Source organism: Juglans regia, chromosome 11 (genome assembly GCF_001411555.2).
Source record: "Juglans regia cultivar Chandler chromosome 11, Walnut 2.0, whole genome shotgun sequence".
Lineage (NCBI taxonomy): Eukaryota > Viridiplantae > Streptophyta > Magnoliopsida > Fagales > Juglandaceae > Juglans > Juglans regia.
Genome location: NC_049911.1, coordinates 26,066,704 through 26,080,549, shown reverse-complemented (window position 1 = coordinate 26,080,549; position 13,846 = coordinate 26,066,704). Strand labels below are relative to the sequence as shown.

Genomic DNA, 13,846 nt, shown 5'->3' with positions numbered 1-13,846 from the left:
GCTTAAACAAACCAGCAGAGAGGGATGGCCGAGGAAAATGCTTCCTCTCAAGGCCTTTGCTATCAATCGACAGAAGCCACAAAGCTGAAAGTATTTCTGCTTCAGACACAAATTCAATTTCTTTTTTTCTTATTTGCTAGCTAGAAGAACTTCTAGCTTCCAAGCAAAAAAAAAAAAAAGAAAAAAGAAAATTTTTTTTTTCATAAAGCAAAAAGAAAAAAACAATGATTTATGAACATAGATTAGAAAATATACCGGAAACTTCAAGATATTTGTGTGTTCGAACACATATGTATAGGAAGAAACTTGAACTACAAGTAGCAAAAACACAGAAATGGACCAATTAACTGTCTACAAAATGAAATTTCCCAATTTCTTTCTTTCGCATGACTTTGCTACTTTCTGCATCAAACCCAAGACACACTCGAACCAATAGGGGAGGAGGAGGAATAGAAAGGCATTCGTTTTACAAAGCACTGTAGAAATCATATGGTCAACTACAAATAATTAAACCACAATTCTCAAGTGATTTTAATGACCATTTCTCTCAATGCATTTTCACATGTGTAGTAACTTTCTAAAACATGCTTCTACTAAGACACTCTACATTTATATATAAAATTTTTTTTGCACAACAATGAAGTCAACGATTCATCGTGAATTTCACTTAGGGTTAAACTCACAATATAAACTTTAGTTTTTAGCCAAAAAGTCCTATTGCGACTTTAATCTACAAGGTGACCACAAATGTCATTCAACAAACTCAATTTGTGACTTCAAGGTTTCATATGAATCTCTTGTACTCAACAAAAGCATGTGAGATAATCATAATTTATTTTTCATTAAGGGTAGGGCGATTAGGGCCTTTGCCCCCAAAGACAATCACAATAGTCTAGTCATTACTTTTAATGACTTGTGCAATCGCATCACAAACTCACTTAATCAAGTAAGCCATATTTACCATCTAACAAATTCTCAACCTCTAATTCTCATAAGCAAACCATAATGGAAATACCAAATAGTATAGGCAAAACTAGATTCTTTAGTATTTTTCATCTCATTAATTGTCTGTGGATTTTGTACAAGAGCTCATAGAAACTGTTTTCCTTATACACAATCTCACAAGACGTGAAATTTTAGCTACTTTTTATAAACTCATGTTCATCACCTCGTAGTATGAAAAATCTCTCATTAGGCGACAATTAATTATCTAAGATAACCAGATCGTTATATCTCTTAAGACACTTTTTTAAGATTGTCAACAATGTTCAAAGAACCTCATTTTATTCAATAGATTGTTAATAAAAACGACTAGGTACATTTGGCATCTTTGAATAGATAGTTTGTTTAGGCCGTATGTAAACAGTACCAGCAACATTAATTTTCTTTTTATTCCAAAACAATAGAAGCAACAATTATGCGTTTACAGTACTTTACGCCTAAACATCATAAAAACTAACCATCTAATTCTCATGTGAGAATCAACTATTTGACTCTTTCAAGAAAAATTTCAATAAATGTATGATCAATGGTTATCTAAATGCAACTCAATTAGTGTCAAGAGATGGATCTATACCTCTATCAATTCTAATTTTCCTTTGTTAATTAGATCAACAACCGCATGTTTGAACATATAAGTGAAGTAAATATAAGATTCTTTGTTGAGATTCCTACTATGTGAATTCAATACCTTTAGTGAAGTCATATTACAAATATTATCTTCTAGTCTCTAAACGACGAGAGAATACTGATATAAAACTATCACACTATTTACGATGATATTTATATTCTATGAATTTTGGGAGTCATTATCACCGGTAGTACACCATCACTAAAATGTATACTCACACTAGTTGTCAAATTACTCTTGCTATTTTAGGCAATTTTTTATAAAATATTTTTGAAAATATTAAGGTTAAGGTAATGTGCAATGAAATGTAATAAAATGTTCTTTCTAAAAAACAAGTGTTACAAAAAAATTCACAATTTCCCACCATTGTCGAAAATACGAGTAATTTTCTTGACTCAACAAAAAATTGATTAAACTTAGATCCTCTATATTTTTAATAGAATTAACGTTTGCACAAAATAGTCACTTAGCCTATCTTAATGGCGAATGAACTTGATCTCAAGATGACAAGTCAGAATTAAGGTCGCAATCCCATATTACATCAACCCAAGTGTGACGTAACAACTGCTTTTGCGCCATAATTCATTTATAACTTCATTATCAGCAAATCATTAAACTACGAGATAATTGTTATCATCATATAACTCATACAATTGCGATTTTGAAAATATTTTAACTGAAAGATATATTTTCCTTAAAAAAGAATTTGGAATCGTATTTATATGATGAAACAATATTTTTATTATTTCATGTCCTTATTGTGTATGTATAGAAACTTTCATATAGAAAACGCTCATATTGCCTTTTTTTTTACTCTGCTAAATAAAGGAGAGAGATCTCATTAGCAAGAAAATCTTCAATTTCTCGAGCTTTACACCCATCATCCTATACCTTCAAGGCACATTTTAGTACATCATCTTTCTACCCGATAAATAATATCACTAAGTCAATTAGTGGCCATCCAACTCTTAAAGTTATAAGAATTCTCACTAACACCACTATTTGTAATGAGTCTTAAATCAAATTAGGTATAGACTCTGCCAATATCACGTTATAAGTGCCAAAAACATCTCTTTGTGCAATAAATGCATTATATGACGTTTTTGTAGTTAACTAGCGATATCCCTATTTTTCACTTACTCAATATTTTTCATATTCTCCAAACCACTATAGGAGAGAGAAAAGAAAACTCTGCGATAAATCATCTTAGCCTAAAACTTATCTTGCATCAGTGCAACCATCAGCAAGATTTTTAGACTTAATTAAGTCGCACCTAATTATTCAGATTTTTGCCATAGTTACCATGCAAACCTCCAAAGTACTTGATAGTACATTACTCTCAAGGATGCTCCTAAGTTTATATATCTGTAAGAACCCATTTGTTCTCTATAAAGATAAAGAAAACTTGAGTAAAATAAACAGTGCTAATACCACAAAGAGGTGCACTAATAAAATCTTTAAAATGAATATGTCAATCAAGAATGTCCTTAACACTCTTGCACATTCAGATTTTAACATCCTTACTTGCCAGACATACTAGCAAGTTTTAAAGAGTATGAATTTATCTATGAGTTAATCTAAATTACTTCAAGATTATAATGATCAATATCAAATATAAGTACAATTAATCTTTGTGATACAAAAATAATACGTAACTTTCGTTATTATTCACAAGATTCTCAAATGCAAAATAGTGGTTTCGCTCTATCTGATAGTTGATATATTTAACTTCTATAAAAGTTGTACTACAGGCGCCCCGTGCGCACTTTCAATTTTACTTTATACATTTCAGAGGTTTATACAATAATGATGGTCTAAAACTATCTGACACTCATAATAATCTTCATTTATTTCCAACTATTACTCATGGAGGAGATTAATGAGACAATTAAGGTCTCATTTGTTTTCAGAAAACATATCATCTCATCTCATCTAATCATTCAACTTTCCCAACTTCCAATACAAAATAAAATAAAAAAATTAAACTTTTTCAAATCCCAAAACAAAAATAATATTAAAAAATATATTCTAACAATATTTTATTCAACTTTTTAACTTTATCTTAACTAATCTCATATATGAAAACAAACGAGCCCGCATAAATAATTTATAGGCTTTCTTCTCGGTTATCTTAAAGTTATTAATCTATGTGCATCTAATTGCACACACATCTAAGAAATTTGTCACGTTAATCTAAGCCAGAACAAAAATAATTAATATATATTGCAAGATCGAAAATTCACTATGCTTCTCAATCATCTTTTGCACCACAATGCCTAATTACTAATTTCTAGCTTAAGTTTTGGCGCAAATTTATATTATATAGGAGATTAATTTCAAATCAATCTCAACCATACTCCTACTAGGATAAGCAATCTACCAAGTTAGTTACATGTTAAATAATTTCTTCTTAGATAAAAAAAAATCAATTTGAGCCAATCATAAGCATAGACTAATCAAACTTGAGTTACTTAATCTTTTATTTTATCACATTCTAAAAACTTGAAGACTAATTTATAAAATTAGCCTAGCAAATACTAGTGATAAAATAAACTCATACTTTGACATGTAAGCACAATACATGTACACAAAATTCATCACATTTCGTCCAAATAATTATCATTCACAAATAATAATAACGTAGGCAAATTATGCCATAAAATAAAATGCTTAGCAAATGTGACAAGAATTATCTCATAATGTCATGGCATGTATGTATTCAATAACCATAATCACATTCAAAAATTAATTTGAAATAAATATTTTGTGCCATAATTACATGCTGATTTAAAAAAAAATCAGTAAACACAAACAATAAGCTTTATCACAATGGTTGAGCTCATTGCCCTTTATATGTGAGGTCTTAGGTTCAAAACAGTACAAAGACCTTTTTTGTTTTAAAGACCCAAATTGAAAACATAGTTTGGATGGGCTGTGCTCACTGGGCCGCAAGCCATAGGTTCTCTTATTCGGCCACAGAACGGTCCAATTAGAAATCCTTTGGGCTGCCTCCTGGACAAGCAATGCAGGGCCTTTTTTTTTTTTTAATAACAAACAATATGCGCTTGACTCTAAAATAAAAAAAATGGCCTACATCCATATAAGCCCAAAGGTAATTAAAACCAAGCCCGAAGCCGAAGTCCATCACATGCAAAATTACAACTATTCATCTTCTTCCTCACTACGGTTACTGTTCATTGTAACAGAAAAAATAAAAACTTTTGCATGTAACTGCCGTCGCCACCCTTTCAGTGTCACTCTTGGGGCTCCTACCTTCCTCCGTTGCTCACTGGTGCTCGCAACACCTGGCGAGCACAACTCTGCTAGTGTGCGCTTCACCACAATGAAGGTGCATTGTGCTCCTCTGCGAGCGGCAATGCTCCTCTGTGAGCACGCCACTCTTTAATGCTGCCTTCGTAAAGCAACAATGCCTAGTACACCTACAACGCCACTATAGACAGGTGTGCATAGTTCTGCTCTCAACGCAGTAGCCCACACCCTGGCATGGAGCACTGCCTCGGCCTGGTGCACCCAGCTCATTGCATTGAGGTGTTCGTCGCACCTCTAGATGAAGCCATCGTGGGCTTCGGTCCTCTGTGATAGAAATTGTCGCTAAAAGTGGTTCGCGATAGTGGTTGCCAGAGCACCTTGGGCAGGTGCAATGCTGTGGGCTGCATTACAAACTTTCGGCGTGAATGAGTTAGGGAAGGCAGAGACTACCGCACAACCCATATGCATTGCTTTGCACGTAGCGGAGCTTGCAGCACCAGCTACGTGCGTAGTTCTGCACTCTGCAGAGCTTGCCGCACTAGCCAGGTGCACAACAGCGACCGCACTGAATTGAGGTGCTCGTTGCACCTCCAGGTACGTGACGCCACTAATGGTGGCACCGAGATGCTTAGGCACCTCGGGTTCTCGCTACAACCTTTCGGTACTCAAAACACAGTGGTGGTTGGAGCCATGTTTAGAAAATAGAATAACATGTTTAGTGTTTCATATATATTCTGACTCAAAACCTGATAAGAAAATTGGTGAAAATATTGGGTGGAACAATAGGAAAAGTCCTATCCTTTTCCATTCAGAATTTGAATTATTCATAATATCATATCAATCACCTAAACGACATATTTTCATATGATTTAGGGAATAAAACAACATGCAATGAATTGATTTTACAAATTAATTATTTAGATGAAAAAATCACTTGTAATCTCACACATTAGTTGGTGTGACTAAGGATGCTATAATTCTTCGTTTAGTTACGCAATTTAGATGAGATAAAATGTTTTGTTAAAATTTAAATAAAATATTGTTATAAAATAATTTTTTAATATAATTTTTATTTTAGAATTTGAAAAGGTTAAATTATTTATTATATTTTGTATAAGAGTTTGAGAAAATTGTAATGATTATATGAGATGAGATAATTTAATTTTGTATAATCAAACCAGCCGGATGAAAATAACAATTCTCTTATAATAAATAAAAAAAAATATAGATAATATGCAATTCAATGCGACAGATACATCATTAACGTGATATAAAATTCAAATTATTTTAAAAATTTCCTGATAAATCAAATTTTCTAATAAACCCTACACATTGATAGTCCTTAGCATCGACTTGCCAATAAAATTTTCTTTATTTAATTTTACATATGATTATTGATTTCATAATTTACAGGATAGTCAATAGGTTGAAAGTTTGAAACACTTAAAAAAAAAAAGGGTTGAAACATATTAACAAAAATTCAAAAAGGAAAGCGTGAAAAACAATTTAAATATCTGTATCGCCACGACTTCTGGTGTACAAATAAAGACGTCTCTCATTTGCCGTAGGTAGTGGAAAGCATCGTTGCGAAGAACAGCTCTCTCTTTTCATTGGAGGAAGTGCGAGGGAGGGAGAGGGTAGATCTCTCTCTGTTTTCATTCTCAGGCCTCAGGCAAGTCCTTTCCTTTCTTTCTCTCCCTCGATTAGTTTACCACTTTTCATATCTTCCTATTCGTCTGATATGACTGCCTTACGATATATATATCATTCTGTGACTATTATTTTGGTCAAAATAAATATTCGATCTACATCGTTAATTAACTTAATTCCTCTATTAACTTTCGAATTCCCTTTGGATCTCTTGCCGTGTGCTTCTATTTATATAACCCTTTTATGATTTTCTTTTTCTTTTGAAATCATTAGCTTTGATCTAGGTTCTAGATTTCGTTTACCTCAGAATTCAGGTTCTCCACTGTTGGATCGGGTCCCGTTGGGTCAGGGTTCTTTACTGAATAAATTTGGCCTTCCCTTCTTGTTCTGATACTGACTAGATGAAGCTTGGAACCGGTGGTGATGACGTTTTTTGGGTCATGTGGCCCCACTCGTGATCGTGTTTCTATTACGAGGCCTTCCTGCTCCGACTGCAAGGGGAGCACACGACCATATACTCCGAAACTGTTAGGGAGATCTGAGACATCAACCAAAAACTTAATCTTGGATCTAAATTCTAATGCTAATTCTAGTTATATTATATTCTCTGTTGCTTAATATGCGTTTTATAATCTGTACTCTAGCATATAATTCACAGGTGTATATTTCAACTTGTTCACTGTTTGTTTAAGAGTTGTGGTAGCTATTGCATTTTCTAAGAAATGTACTTCTGGGGATCTTGGCGAAGTTAATGACATGAAATTGGGATTTCTGGATATAGAATACCATTAAGGGAAAAAGATGGGGCTGTCTTTCACCAAGCTTTTCAGTCGTCTGTTTGCTAAGAAGGAGATGCGTATACTCATGGTGGGTCTTGATGCTGCTGGTAAGACCACCATTCTTTATAAGCTCAAGCTGGGAGAGATTGTCACCACCATTCCTACCATTGGTAAGTCCAACGTCGATAAATAAATGGGGTTTTATTGATTAATGTAGATAAACTCATTTCTGCTTCTTCTTCTTTGTTTAAACTGTTTATGGTGAGTTTTTAAAAAAGTGATATTGGTTATAGGATTTTCAAAAAGCCTTTCGAGGTGGAAATTGTTTTTGTGAATGATGGTAGCATATCCATATTAACAATAAACTCTTGCTGATGTAGATTTAGCAATCAAGATTCAAGATGATTTTTTTTTTGTCTGTTTAAGAGAACTTGTGTTTGTCTGAAAAATTAATTTTATTATGTGGAAACAATTTGCTTATGTCTTGACATTACAATGGTTTGTGCCTTTTACTGAAATTTTGTTATGTATCAAACACAAATGTTATTTGATCAGGATTTAATGTGGAGACTGTGGAATATAAGAACATCAGCTTCACCGTCTGGGATGTTGGTGGTCAGGACAAGGTATATATAAAAAGGTTCTTAGTATTTGTCACACTTTTGCACCTGGAATTATGCAAAACTACAACTAGGTGTATTCTCTTAATTTGGCTTACGCCCAAATGTATCTTTGCAAGATCTGATATTATTAATCATAATGCCAAGGCACAATAATTGAAATCAGACCTTTCTAGATCACATCACCTGAATATTGAGATGGCATATTATAAAAAAAAAAAGAGATGGCATATTATCTATCATAATGGATTAAGGTACTGTACAATCTTGTGCTTCTCAATGCCTCTAGTGGTTGATTTTGAACCTTTTCCTTCTAGATCCGTCCTTTGTGGAGACATTACTTCCAAAACACCCAAGGATTTATATTTGTGGTCGATAGCAACGACCGAGACCGTGTAGTTGAAGCTAGGGATGAGCTGCACAGAATGTTAAATGAGGTACGAGAAGCTGCACCATTTAGAAGACTTCAAATGTTGCTTCATATGTCTGATATTGTTATTGTTTGTTACTTTGTCAGGATGAGTTGAGGGATGCAGTGCTGCTAGTGTTTGTAAACAAGCAAGATCTCCCTAATGCCATGAATACTGCTGAGATAACTGATAAGCTTGGCCTTCACTCCCTCCGTCAACGTCACTGGTGAGAAAAAAATTGGCCTCTCTCTCTCTCTCTCTAACCCTTCTGTAACCATGTCCAAAATTCATTGCAGGTATATCCAGAGCACATGTGCCACTTCTGGTGAAGGGCTCTATGAGGGACTTGACTTGCTCACGAACAATATTGCCAATAAGGTTAGTCATGCTCTTATAATATTATATTACTACCTTGGCACTTTTCAGCTTTTGTAAATACCTTGATTTTGTTTTCCTTGCTTCTTGGTTAATTTTATTTGTTTAATCTACGTAATTGCAGGCTGAAGAATAACATAAATTGTATATTCATTTCTCATTCTTTTCACTGTTTACAAGAGTTCCTTTTTATAGATGAATTACAGGGTAGTTTTGACATTTTGTCAAGCACATGGTGTGCGTGTTTCCTACAGCTATATGCAGGTACAGTTGTAACCGTAACATTCCATTTACAGAGGAATAACAGAGCAACCAATCCAGAGAATTACAGAGAGAGAGACTATGATATTCCGGAAGAATCTTGAGGCTGAGATGGCATGACTGTTGCGTGTGTAGCTGAGATGGATTTTTCCAGTTGAGGCTAAGCTGATTCGGATTCTTGTTTGGCTGAGCTGTTGATATCCTCCCGCGAGTCCATGATGGGAACCATTGTGAGACTTGTACGCAATTGAAGAAAACGAGATGAGTGAAGTGGCTTGGTGAATATGTTAGCCACTTGATCTCGAGAGGCAGTGAAAGCAACTTGAAGAGATTTGGATCTTACACGGTCATGCACAAAGTGAAAGTCAATCTCCATGTGTTTTGTTCTTGAGTGAAGTACTGGATTGGTGGAAAGGTATGTAGCTCCCAAGTTGTCACACCAGAGGGTAGGAGGCTGAGAGAGAAAGATGCTGAGTTCCTTGAGCAGGGACTGAAGCCAAAGTAATTCTGTAGTGATGTTGGCCAGTGATTTATATTCGGCCTCTGTACTAGATCGAGCAACCGTGGGCTGCTTCTTTGAACTCCAGGAGAGTAAATTGGAGCCAAGAAATACACAAAAGCCGCCAGTTGAGCGACGGTCATCAGGGCATCCTGCCCAGTCCGCATCAGAGAAGGCATGTAATTTGTAAGAGGATGATGGGCGGATAAGAAGACCGTAGTGAGCTGTGTGCTTGAGATATCTTAAAATGCGCTTTACCGCTTGCCAGTGAGGTAGTTTGGGACAATGCATAAACTGACAAATTTTGTTGACAGCAAAAGCAATGTCTGGTCAGGTAAGAGAGAGATATTGGAGACTACCTACTGTACTACGGTAGAGACTTGGGTCAAAAAATTCAGGTCCATATGTGAGTGAAAGCCGAGCAGAGGAGGCCATTGGAGTTTTGACAGGTTTAGCAAGGTCCATTTTGGTCCGTTTGAGCATTTCACAGACATATTTTGTTTGTGATAAATGTAGACCCTGCGAGTGATGGTCGATTTCTAGACCGAGAAAGAAACGAAGGGGTCCAAGATCCTTAACCGGAAAAAAAGAGTTCAGGGAACGTATCATAGAGTTGATAGCATCCACACTAGACCCAGTGAGGATGATATCATCTACGTAAACTAGGAAAAAGAGGGAGACTGATGAATGTTTGTACAAGAACAAAAATGGATCAGATAGAGACTGTGTGAAGCCAAATTGAAGAAGCTTGGTACTCAACTTGGAGAACCAGGCGCGTTGTGCTTGTTTAAGGCCATAAATGGCCTTATTCAAGCGGCAAACATGGGTTGGGTGATGAGGATGGACGAACCCAATGGGTTGGGTCATAAAAACTTGTTCTTGGAGGTCCCCATGCAGAAAGGCATTATTGATGTTTAACTGTCGTAGGGACCATCCTTCGGTGACAGCAATGGAAAGTATGGTGCGGGTTGTGGTTGGCTTCACAACTGGACTAAAAGTTTCAGAGAAGTCAATACCTGCCTGTTGATGAAATCCCTTGGCGACAAGTCGCGCTTTGTGTCTGTCGATGGTGCCGTCCGAGCGTCTCTTGGTGCGAAAAACCCATTTGCAGCCTACTAAATTTTTGATACCTGAAGAGGGCACTAGAGTCCACGTGTTAGTGTTGAGTAAGGCTTGAAATTCTTTTGCCATGGCTGTCCACCAGATATGGTGTTTGGAAGCTTCGGTAAAGGAGGTAGGATCATCAGGGAGCTGAGAGGAGATGGTAAGGAAGCTTCGGGGAGGCGGCCAGAGTATGGTTCCATCAGTATATGTCTTTGGGTGAAGGGAATTTGTTTTGGATCTTGTGATGATTTGAGGAGAAGGGGGCGCAACAGATGTTAGGGTTGGGAGAGAGGAGTCGAAGGTAGAGGATGAGGGAGAGATTTGTTGAGGGCTATCGGGTTGACGAGAGTGTGATGATGGGCTGAGGGGCACAATGGGCTCGATTGGTAGGTGATCTGGGCTTTCGTGAGATCGACCAAGATTGGGTGGGGTTGCGGTTTCGGAAGTCGTTTCAGAGTAAGGCCGTGGAGGTGTGGGATGGGTCATTCGGGTGGGGCTGGGAGGGTTATTTGCAGATTATGGGTGCTGAGTTGGGTTTAAGTGATGGGCGGGTATAGGCCCAAGAATAGAGGGAAGGATTGTTGAAGATGGGCTGGGAACAGCAGTGTTGAGGTGATGAAACGGGAAGAGTTGCTCATCAAACACAACATCTCTTGAGATGTAGAGACGTTCGGTGGGAAGATGTAGACAACGATAACCATGATGAGAATCACTGTATCCAATGAATAGACATTGTGAAGAACGAAGATCAAGTTTATGACGATTGTATGGCCGTAAGTGAGGCCAGCAAGCTGTGCCAAAAACTTTGAGAAATGTGTAATTTGGAGGTTTTGAGAACAATTTTTTGAAAGGACTAAGATGATGAAGTAAGGGAGTGGGAAGGCGATTTATTAAGTAGACAGCAGTGTGAAAGGAGTCAGCCCAGAAATGTTGAGGAAGTGAGGCATGAGCCATGAGTGCTAGGCCAGTTTCGACAATGTGTCGGTGTTTTCGCTCTACTGCACCATTTTGTTGGTGAGTATGAGGGCAAGAGATACGATGTGAAATTCCTTTTGATTTAAGAATGTGATTTAGAGAGCGAAATTCACCTCCCCAATCACTTTGGATTGATTTTATTTTGGAATTAAAAAGAATTTCAACTGAGCGTTGGAAAGTGATAAAAGAAGAGGCAACATCAGACTTTTGTATTAATGGAAACCACCTGGTAAATCGTGTATAATCATCAAGAAAAGCAACATAATAACGATATCCTTCACGAGAAAGGACTGTGGCAGGACCCCATACATCCGTGTAAAGAAGTTCTAAGGGCTGGGTAGCCCGTTGATGATGAGAAGTAAAAGGTAATTGGTGGCTCTTTGCTTGGCAGCAAGCTGGACAAGGAGAATTGAAGTCTCGGGTGGAAACTGGAAGAGAGTGTTGAGACAGTATACGTTGCACAACTTGAAGAGAGGGATGCCCAAGTCTGGAGTGCCACCGAGAGGATGTGGTGCGCTTGCCAACAAGAGCTTGAAGGGGTGATGAAGTAGCTGGAAAAGTGTTTAGACCATCATGTACTGGGCCACGAAGGAGAGGTGTCCCCGTTTTGGAGTCCTTGACAATAAAATAAGAGGAATGAAACTCAATATAAGTATGATTGTCATGACAAAATTGTCGCACAAAAACCAAGTTTTTGGTTATGTGAGGAACATGTAAAATTTTTTTGAGCTGAAAAATACGAGAAGTAAAGTGTAAGAGAGAGTCACCGATATTTGAAATTGGTAAAGCAATGTCGTCACCTACTCGAATCTGATCTGAGCCATTGTAGGGAGTGGAGTTGAGGTTCAAGTGGGCAAGGTCAGATGTGAGGTGATTTGTTGCTGCAGTGTCTGGGTACCAAGTGTTGTCGGTGGTGGAGTTGGATGAAGTGTAGTTGGCTGTAAGTGACCGAGGTGGACCATTTTCATATGCATGATCATAGCGATAGTAGCATCGCAAGGCAAGATGACCAACCTTGCCACAGACTTGGCAAGTTGGCTTGGAGTGTGGCAGGGGAGATTGGTTTGGAGAGAAATTTGGAGGTGAGGGATTTGGCAATCGACCCTTTCCACGGCCACGATAACTACCTCTAGAAAAACCCCGAGTGTTGCCGCGGCCACGAGAGGAGTTGGTGGAGGTAAAATGAGCAGATATTTCAGTGGTTGGGGGAAGATGAGTTGAGTGAGCAAGGCGGCTTTCGTGGGTAAGAAGAAGACCAAAAAGTTCTTCAGGGGTCATGGGTTCAAGGCGAGCTGTGATGGAGGTAACGACAGCATCGAAATCACTATTTAAGCCAGCAAGGAGATAGGAAGTAAACTCTGCAGAGGATAGAGAATTTCCAGCAGCAGCCATGGTGTCGGAAAGGTGCTTGACCTTCCGGAAATAGTCCGAGACAGAGCTGGAACCTTTGGATACAGTAGCTAGTTGATAGTGAAGCTGGATAATGCGAGCATGAGATTGGGTCATAAAAAATTTTTCCAAGGCAGTCCATACTTGATGAGCAGTTGTGTAACCAACAACTTGAGCAATGAGATTTTCGGAGAGAGAGGAGATGATGGCACTTAAAATCATTTGATCAGTATGTGACCATTCAAGATATTCTGGGTTCGGGTTGTGAGAGTTAGGAAGAAAGCGTGGGGGAGGGGGATGTGTGCCATCAACGAAATGAAATAGACGCTGGCCTCTCAGATATGGAACCATCTGAGCTCGCCAGAGAAGAAAATTATCATTGGTTAATTTTACTGAGACAAGATGGGAGGAAAGGAAGAGAGGTAGGGGTAGAGGGAGGAGGGCTGGAAAATTTTTCCATGTTGGTTTCAGCCATGGAGACGTTTGTCTATTTTGGCTCTGATGCCATGAAGAATAACATAAATTGTATATTCATTTCTCATTCTTTTCACTGTTTACAAGAGTTCCTTTTTATATATGAATTACAGGGTAGTTTTGACATTTTGTCAAGCATATGGTGTGCGTGTTTCCTCCAGCTATATGCAGGTACAGTTGTAACCGTAACATTCCATTTACAGGGGAATAACAGAGCAACCAATCCAGAGAATTACAGAGAGAGAGACTGATATTTCGGAAGAATCTTGAGGCTGAGATGGCATGACTGTTGCGTGTGTAGCTGAGATGGATTTTTCCAGTTGAGGCTGAGCTGATTCGGATCCTTGTTTGGCTGAGCTGTTGATACAGGCATAGATGGCTTGATTCTGAGTTTTAGGTTGCAGCACTGC

The 13,846-nt window shown here is 37.7% G+C and overlaps 1 protein-coding gene across 1 annotated transcript; it reads left to right on the top strand.

Moving 5' to 3' along the window:
* Nucleotides 1–7,336: 7,336 nt before the first annotated feature.
* LOC109004141 (ADP-ribosylation factor 2-like) lies at nucleotides 7,337–13,826 on the top strand. The gene is made up of 6 exons (XM_035695467.1): nucleotides 7,337–7,499; nucleotides 7,885–7,955; nucleotides 8,267–8,386; nucleotides 8,467–8,585; nucleotides 8,656–8,737; nucleotides 13,806–13,826. The coding sequence occupies exons 1-6, from the start codon at nucleotides 7,352–7,354 to the stop codon at nucleotides 13,809–13,811; spliced, it is 546 nt and encodes a 181-aa protein (XP_035551360.1). The 5' UTR covers nucleotides 7,337–7,351; the 3' UTR covers nucleotides 13,812–13,826.
* The last annotated feature ends 20 nt before the right edge of the window (nucleotides 13,827–13,846 follow it).